A 10,000-nucleotide genomic window follows, 5' to 3' on the forward strand; every position below is an offset into this window, starting at 1 on the left:
CCCACCCCACCCCACCCCACCCCCTAATAATAAATTAATAATAAAAATAATAAATAATTTTAATAATCAATTTAATACATTACATAAATAATAAATAATAACTAAAATAATAATAAATAATAATTAATCAATTAACTCAATTACATCAAAATAAAACATAAAAAATCAATCAAACTCACACCCCACCACCTAACTCCCCCCATAAAACCACCCTAACTCCAATCCACCCCAATCCATAATAATACATCAAACCCTCAACTCCCTTTTTCCCCCCACCCCCACACCCACCCACCACACCCACCCACCCCCAAATCACACTCCATCAATACACTCACACCACACCACATACACTCACACCCCATACACCCCAACACCCCACTTTTACACCCCCTACACTCCCCTTCCCCTCCCCTAACTCACACCCCAACCCCACTTTACAATCCCCTCAAACACCCCACTCCCCCACAACACCCCATCACAAATCAACCCCAAAATAATAAATCAACCCCAACCCCACTCAATCAACCCCATAAACTCACACCCCAACCCCACCCACCCCACCCCACTCCACTCACACCAATCACACCCACCCCACCCCACCCACTACACCCCACCCCCAACCCCACCCCACCCCACCACACCACACCCCACCCCACCCACCCCACCCCCAACCCACCCCACCCCCCCACACCACACCACACCACACCACACCACACCACAACCCCACCAACACCACACCCCAATACACCACCCACACTCACACCACACTCACACCCACCACACCACACCAATTTAACTTAACCCACCCCCCACTCCACTCCCCAAAACCCCACCCCCACACTCAAAACTCACCCCATAAACACTCACACCCACCCACTCAACCCCACTCACACCACACTCACACTCCCTCCACTCACACCCCACCACACCACACTACACCACAAACCCACAAAAACTAAATAACCCCAATCACACCCCACCACACTCCACCACACCACACCCACTCACACCCCACCACACCACACCAACGCCCCCACACTCCCCACCCTCCCCCCACCACCTCACACCAAAACCCCACTCACACCCCCCACACTCACACCCCACCCACCCACTCACACCCCACTCAAAACTCCAATAACTCACCCCCCCCCCCCCCCCCCCACCCCCCCCCCTCCCCCCCCCCCCCACCCCCCCCCCCCCCACCACACCCCAAACACTCACCTCCAACCCCACTCACACCCCACCCCACCACAAAACACCACACCACACTCACAAAACCCCAAAACCCCACCACATCAAAAACTCACACCCACACCACACTCCCCTACAACATACAACACCCCACTCACCCTCACACTCACACTCACACTCACACTCACACTCACACTCACACTCACACTCACACTCACACTCACACTCACACTCACACTCACACTCACACTCACACTCACACTCACACTCACACTCACACTCACACTCACACTCACACTCACACTCACACTCACACTCACACTCACACTCACACTCACACTCACACTCACACTCACACTCACACTCACACTCACACTCACACTCACACTCACACTCACACTCACACGTACACTCACACTCACACTCACACTCACACTCAAACTCACGCTCACGCGTACACTCACACTCACACTCACACTCACACTCACACTCACACTCACACTCACACTCACACTCACACTCACACTCACACTCACACTCACACTCACACTCACACTCACACTCACACTCACACTCACACTCACACTCACACTCACACTCACACTCACACTCACACTCACACTCACACTCACACTCACACTCACACTCACACTCACACTCACACTCACACTCACACTCACACTCACACTCACACTCACACTCACACTCACACTCACACTCACACTCACACTCACACTCACACTCACACTCACACTCACACTCACACTCACACTCACACTCACACTCACACTCACACTCACACTCACACTCACACTCACACTCACACTCACACTCACACTCACACTCACACTCACACTCACACTCACACTCACACTCACACTCACACTCACACTCACACTCACACTCACACTCACACTCACACTCACACTCACACTCACACTCACACTCACACTCACACTCACACTCACACTCACACTCACACTCACACTCACACTCACACTCACACTCACACTCACACTCACTCTCACTCTCACTCGCACACACTCACACTCTCTCACACACACTCACACTCTCTCACACACTCACACACCCAAATATACAGTTGCACACACAAACACACATGTAATTACACATGCAAATGCACATGCACATGCAATCACGCACACATGCACACACACTTACACTCTCTCACACACACCACACACACTTACACTCTCTCACACACACCACACACACACACACTCACACACACACACACATAAATACATATAAATTATATATATATATGTATATATGTATATATGTATATATGTATATATATATGTATATATATAAAATATATGTATATATATGTATATATGTATATATATATAAATACATATACATATATATATATTATATTATATATATATAATAAATAATATATATATATGTATGTATGTATGTATGTATGTATGTATGTATGTATGTATATATATATATTTATTTATATATATATGTATGTATGTATGTATATATATATAATAATATATATATATTTTATATATATATATATATATATATATATATATATATATATATATATATATAAATCAAAGGTTAATTAAAGTATTAAGATGATAATTATTGTATTTAATGCTTTTATATTGTTTAATGAACTGGTTATGTACTTTTCCTTTCTTTCTTTCTTTTTGAACTGCTTGTTATGTGATTTTTTAAACACAAATATGAATAAGAGTAAGGTAATAGAATGACACTTTAATTTGGTTGTTTTCTGTTCATTTATTTTTAGTATCAATCTGTTAATTTTTTTTTTTCATTTGTTTATTTTAAAACATTCAGCATATGGGGAATGATGAAGCATATGGAGAATGATGAAGCCAAAATCTATATATTCTTTGGAATCTCCAATCTTCTTGACTGACCTTATCTGAAGCACCTAGCTAGATATGCGTAGTGAAGGTACTGACAGGAAGATGTCAGGAACTTGTTCCATGTTCTATGTGTTCATCCTCCATACAGAGTGGAAATAAAGATTTTTTTTTTTTTTTTCTTTTTTTTTTTTTTTTTTTTTCTTTTTTTTTTTTTCTTTTTTTTTTTTTAGTAATTCAGGTTAACCGATTCACGCCTGATGACATGCTACCACATCATGTAAATATTTCGCGTTATGATCTCTCCCTCTAAATACTCATTTTATATAGTTGCATATGTATTTTCATTGCTCTTGCATTTGTATAGACACATTGTTCTTGACTCGTCAAAAAAAAGAAAGAAAAAAAAAATACCACTCAGTATCCAGTAGAATCAGGCAGGTGTAGATCACCCTGAGATGTACCACTCAGCATCGTGCCCGGAGAGATCTCGCTCGCGGAGGATGCGTGTGCTTCTTATCTTCACGGCAGGAGCAGCAGTAGGCAAAGAATCGGCCCAGTGCAAATGAGTTAAAATTTATCAGAGACATGTTCCATTGTTCTGCTATTGCTATAACCAGCGAGTAATTTTTAAAAACATGGGATATGTTCTGTTGCCATAGGTCAGTTGCTATGTACAAATCCACAACTATCGCTAATTATCATTCAGAATAAGTGGAAACACATGGAAATGGGAACATGTTGTGAGAATCGACGTGGTTTTGTAATGCTGTGGATTTTTCATTTTGTTAAATGTTCCCAGGATCGTTTTTTTAGATGATAAGGATGATTATTATTATTACTATTACTATTATCATTATCACTATTATTATTATTGTTGTTATAGTACTCTGATAAAGCTGAAAGTCAAGAGATAAAGGAATGAGTAGATATACTGGGCATAGCTATGCCCAGCTCTGATATTCATTATTTCACTGAAGTTTGTTTGTAATTAGAATGTAAGAATTACAGTAAACTGGTAGCTTAGATTGTTCATAGTTATGTGTCATTATCCATTTAAGGTGACCAGGGTCTTTCATACTAGAGGAAATTATGCAGATACATGTGTAATAATAGGTAAATAATTAATTGATATGATATCCATTGATAAAATAGTTTTAAGGGATCTGACAAAAAAAAAAAAAAAAAAGGTCATCTTAATAATAACACCATTTGCCCTTACTTCCCATCTCCCAACTGTTGCCTGTTGCTAGAGAAGACAGTTGCCAGTGCTTAGTTGCACCTACCCAACCACCTAACAACCCATCAAGAAGTTCTCGTTGCACCCCCCTCACCAACCAGACATGCCCCACCTCCCCATGGTCTCACTTTTTGCACACTTTCCCCCAGTCTCCACAGTCTGTTGTAGCTTGAGTTAGTCCTTGTTTGAAGAGAGGTTACACAGTATTTAAAGGATATGCAAAGAAGCAAGAGTATAGCATAATAGATCCTAATGTGTTGTTCTGAGATTAGTTTTTTTTTTTTTTTTTTTTTTTTTCCTTTTTTTTTTTTTTTTTTTTGAATTATCTATTACTGAAATAGAGTTTTGCATGAGATGTCTTCATACACACCTAACATCTAGTCATGTTCTTGTTAGAGTTCATGTAGATAGGAGCCAATACTTTGACCATGTTAGCCATACCTAGATCATCTGTGTAACTTTTACTGTCTTGTCATTAATTCCTCTTATTTGAAAGAGGAAAAGAAAGGTTATGCAATTAATCTAAGCACCATTCAAAAGTTTGTAAGATAAAGTTTATAAGCAATATTATACCTTTAAAGATTATATTACTTCATATTGTTATATATAAATAGAAAAGATAATTATTATCACTTTTCTCTTAATGTCTTCTGCCAGGTGTCAATGGGGAGCAACGCCAATGACAAGAGAAGTTACGTCATATCTGGTAATTGGGACCCGACAGACCCAGTATTCACGGAGCTCAATCAGGAGACTCAGAGGGACAAGAGAGTCTTCATGACAGTTGCCATAGATCTAGTCATGAGTAAGTGAAGAAGAAATGTTTCAACTTTGATTTGCATATTTATTTGACTGAATAAGCTCTTCCAAAGTAGAGAAAATAAAGGAAAGATAAAAAATATGCAGATAAATGGAAAGGAAATTTCATTGTGTCTAATACTGGTTGCTAATACTCATCTGGTTGTGCCATGTTGCAATGTGGATTTGACCCTTTCTTGCATATAACTACAGGCTTTCCTGAATGGGAGACATTTTCTTAATGGTGGTAGGGTTGATTACTCTATGGAGATGCTCTCCTAATCCTCCCTGTTTCTTTTGGAGTTGGAGGGGTTGGGAGAGGGGAGTAGTAATTTCTACTTAAGCCTTTACATGATGGAGTTATCAAGGTTCAATTTTTTGAGAAGGTTAACCTGAAAAAGGGAAAAAGTGAAAGGAATGGTAACTAACTGTAACCTGGCTCAGCCTCAGAAATTTGCTTACTCATTTAGGCTGATATATACTATGAAACTAGTTCTTAAATCTTTTTATATTTCCATTTTGGAGTATTGAACTCATTTTACTATTATTTTTAGGACTTGTTTGACTGACAATTCTATCACTAAATTATATTCTATTTTTCTTTACAAACCTTAGGAGGTATTCAAGAGCCTGTGCGCTTCGTCATTGAAACCAAAGTTCGAGTATATCCTCAGAATGAGAGGTTTTGGTACTTCAGCAAGAAACCGCTTGTTCACCTTTTCTCACTCAAACTCAAGCAGGTTCGTTTGTATTCTAGCTTTACTGTTTTGTGTGTGCATGCATAACGGATACAGAGACAGATTGAATGAATGATTGACTAATGGACTGAGATATATAAAGACAAGCAGCTAGATAGAAATAGACACAGATAGAGGCATTCAGACAGATAGATGTAGATGAGAAGTTAGTGGAAGACCGATAAAGATGGACAGATAGTGAGTGAGTGATAAGATTAATTGATGATGTGTTTAAAGAATAGATATCAGGAATGAAGATATTTATTAAATTATTGCAGATCTGTGATGTTTAATTATTGCATATCCCTTGGCCCAGGTTGAGCACTCTCCTCAAGGTGATCAACAGTATGTGGTAACAAGTGTTGACAACATGGGTGAGGTGGAGCGATGGCGACCTTCGACGATGTCCCTCTCTCTGAACTTGTCGTCATTAACGTCATCAACACTCTCATCACTTTCAACCGGGCGTTCGCCGTCAATAGCTTCAATAGAAACGCCAGGATGTGAAGATGATTCAGGTTTGATCACTTTGTTATTTGGCCTTGTTTCTGTGTTTTTTGTATTATTATCTTTATTGTTGTTTTTTGTTTTTGAAAGCTTTGAGGTTCATCTCATTTTTCATTCATACTGGTACTTATCATTTATTTATCAAGTCTATATCCATTTTATAATCTTAACCCATTGGCGCCAGGTGACGTGATATTATGTCATAGGAATATTTTGCTCCCAGCAGATGATGTCCTATCACATCATGATCTCCCTCTCAAAATGTACATTTTACATTGATACATATGTATATACTCAAAGGAGTTCCATTTGTGTAAAGATATTTTTCCTCACTTGTGAAAATAATGTATACAAATACAAAAACCTCCTTTTATCACCCTGTTGGATTGGTCAGGTAAAAAGTGCTCTGAGAGGTGCATTACGGCTCCATGCCAGGAGAGATCTCATGCTTTGTCGCTGTGCATGCTTGGTATCTAGGCAGTGGGAGTTGCATTCAGCAAATATAAGCCCCGGCATGATTGGGTTAAACTTATTTATGTTACAGTTTCATAGGGATACACCCATATAAAAATTACCACAAACAAATTTTAACCATAATGTGTACCAGTACATAAAGTTCCAAGTATCAAGATTTTGGAAATGGCAAAAACATTAGCAAGTTATTCTCCTTTGCAGATGACGACGAGCCCTTGCTGAGTGGGTCGGGTGAGGTCTCCAAGGACTGCCCTCAAGGAGAGTTAGACATGTGGCGACAGGTATTGCATTTTTTTTATCCTTTTTTTTATCTTTTTCTTTCTTTTTATATATATATATATTTATTTTTTTTTCTTTTTTCCTTCCTTTTTTTTTTTTTTTTTTTTTTTTTTTTTTTTTTTTTTTTTTTTTTTTGCATAAGAAGGATTTTCTGCTTTGATTTTCCTTTCTCCTTTCTTTTTGTCAGTTTAAGAGATCATTATTTAGACGAGCTGTTTTGTTTTTGTGTTTGGCTCATGGACCAGGAAAGGTACAAGTTAGATATTTTAAGTGTTGGATTTTACAGGTTTTAAGCTCATGTCTTTTTGGTTTCCTCCTTTCTTTCTCTTCTAATGAACACTTTTCCAGACATTTATTTCCCTTCTGTACATGTGGTTAGTATTCAAGTAAATTTGAAGTGTCTGTAGGAGAAAACACACACTGTTTACAAAGCGAAATCTCATTGACTCTCTCCTTCACGGTCATTCACACAGAACCATCATGAGCTTTACTTAGCTTGCATTAAAACACTCAAGCACTTTGTTGTGTAATTCTAGAATGATAACTGTAAGAAAACATGGAAGGGTGAAGAGATGAGTGTTGAGTGTGGCAATTTTTCTTTTGTGTTTTCTATGTAAGAAATTACACATAGGTAAGGCACAGACTCAGTACTCTCCTTTTTATAATATCCATAGGTAGATACTCAAGAGTCAAGACAAATTGATAGAAAATAAGAGTTTTGCAAAGATAGTATGTATATTTTCTGCTCAGGAGTTTGGAATGAGTTCAATTTTGTCTTTTTCTTTTCTGAATGAAGCTGATAGAAGATAAAAAAGTAAGTAACTCCGACAGTTCCCTTTTCTTTGTGGTTTTCTCTTGGACTGCAAACAAATTCTAATGCTTGTTAGAAGATAAAAGACTATTTATTTGGTAGCTGTAAGTGCGACTTCATAAAGAAACATATTTATACATATGTATTTTAAAAGATTGTGATTCTCCCTTGGTTCTTTGATTAAATGTTACTTTTTCCAGGTTGAATTTCCTCTAAATCATCAGTTAGTTGAATAGTATAGGAAAAAAAAGGCTGTATTTGTGGTTTGGAAACTGATTTCCTAGTGTTAGTGGCGCTTTGAGTAACCTGTGCCTTTGGTGTATTTATCTTGTTATTGGTGTCTCATTAAAATGGGATACATAGCCATTTCTGTTGTTTTTATTCTCTCGTTACTGTCGCTGCCGCATCACATATTGTAGTTGTGCATACATTTAAATTTTCTACTTGTTTCTTAAATTCTTACGGATACTGTTGGTAAAGTTAAATTACCCCCTAACCCATATCTTTTTTTTATCATCACTGTACATAACATCTGTTATCCAATTTATTGTTAAGGTTTATAACAAGAAAAGAGTGTGAATGGACCTTTTTTTTATGAAACCTGTCTTGTAATACATCTCTTTTTGATATTTTATTGGTGTATCTTGTGTTAGATGTAAGTTAAAAACAATCCTCTCCTAATATTCAGTTTCTGATCCATGGCTGTAACCTGCAGGTGCTTCCCAAGTGGCAGGATGCACCTGTACAGCTTCCCAAGGGTGTGTCGGGCCTGGTCAAGCGAGGTATTCCTGAGGCGCTCAGAGGGGAGGTGTGGCAGCTCTTGGCTGGCTGTTGTGATGATATCGACATGATGGAGACCTACAGAGTACTCATCACAAAGGTTAGTTGTGATGAGAGAAAAAGAATTACACATTTTGCAAAGGGAAAGGCTGACAACAGCATTGTTTTTTTTCTCCATCATATTTAACCCATTCACGCCAGATGACGTGCTGACACGTTTTGTGGTTTTCGCGTCAGACGCCGCCGATGAGATATCTGGCCAAGGCCGGCGCTCGGGGTGAGCGAGCGGGCAGCCCCGGCTCGCGGCCCGTGCGCCCGAGAATCTCGAAGCGTTCGGATGATGCGTTTGAAAACCTCGGTATAGCGACCGTGCAAAGCCGGAATGGCCCCGGCGTGAATGGGTTAATTATGTGGAACAGGATCTCTGTTGGGATGTTTGAATATTTACAGTTTTATTGGATATCAAATACTTATCAGTTCAAAAATTGCAAGCAACTTTATCTTACAGAATAAAGTTCTAAAGTGAATTTTTACATTCCAGGACTGTCCCAGTGAACAGGTGATTCTCCGAGATATCAACCGCACTTTCCCGGCTCATGACTACTTCAAGGAAGCTGGTGGAGTAGGTCAGGACTCACTCTACAAGATCAGTAAAGCTTATGCTGTGTATGATGAAGAGGTGGGCTACTGCCAGGGGCTTTCCTTCCTTGCTGCAGCACTACTTCTCCATGTAAGTATTCGTCCTTCTTGAAATATGAATATTCACCAGTCAGTGGTTGATGCTGCCATATGATCTAGAATTACTGATATTTTATTTTGATATATATTTATGAGACCAAATCTATATTATCTGTCTCTTTTGGACTGGTGCCAAACATTCTGTAGTGCTTGGCTTAAATGGAGAAACCATACATACCAGACTGTGTTGAGAAAAGTTACACAATATTGAAACCCATACCAGAATGAAAACTGAAAATGAAAGCTTCCAAGCTCCCAAATCTTCATAGTGTTTTAACCAGTGCAGTCCTCTCCAGAGAAATTAATTGAACCTTTGTTCTTCTAAGTCTCTAGGTTCTTTGCAGGAACTGTATCAATCCTTTTGACAAAATCACAATGTGGTAGAATCAAACCTTTTGGAAGTAAGGAAGGTGCATCATCTTCAGAATCTTAGATTTATCAAGAAAGGTTTCAGCTGCAGAATTTCAAGGAAGGGGAGTAACTTTTACATAGATCTTTAGGATTCTTCAGGAATTAGTTACTTTTATTCAGAATGGGTTTCCCTTTCTGTTCTCATTCTGTTGTAGATTGCAGA

General features: G+C 38.9%; 1 protein-coding gene across 5 annotated transcripts in view; it reads left to right on the plus strand.

The window, feature by feature from the left end:
- Positions 1-10,000, plus strand: part of LOC122254725 (GTPase activating protein and centrosome-associated) — a 45,708-nt gene that overhangs the window by 20,143 nt on the left and 15,565 nt on the right. For all 5 annotated transcript variants that reach the window (XM_086544322.1, XM_086544324.1, XM_086544321.1 and 2 more), the window contains 6 exons: positions 4,960-5,107; positions 5,716-5,840; positions 6,154-6,355; positions 7,020-7,099; positions 8,624-8,788; positions 9,230-9,418. In XM_086544322.1, the coding sequence (XP_086400448.1) occupies positions 4,960-5,107; positions 5,716-5,840; positions 6,154-6,355; positions 7,020-7,099; positions 8,624-8,788; positions 9,230-9,418 (909 nt within the window). The remainder of the gene's footprint in view (positions 1-4,959; positions 5,108-5,715; positions 5,841-6,153; positions 6,356-7,019; positions 7,100-8,623; positions 8,789-9,229; positions 9,419-10,000) is intronic.

The sequence above is a fragment of the Penaeus japonicus genome, unplaced genomic scaffold, assembly GCF_977035675.1.
Source record: "Penaeus japonicus unplaced genomic scaffold, GWHDUDI00000001_assembly GWHDUDI00000015, whole genome shotgun sequence".
NCBI classification, from domain to species: domain Eukaryota; kingdom Metazoa; phylum Arthropoda; class Malacostraca; order Decapoda; family Penaeidae; genus Penaeus; species Penaeus japonicus.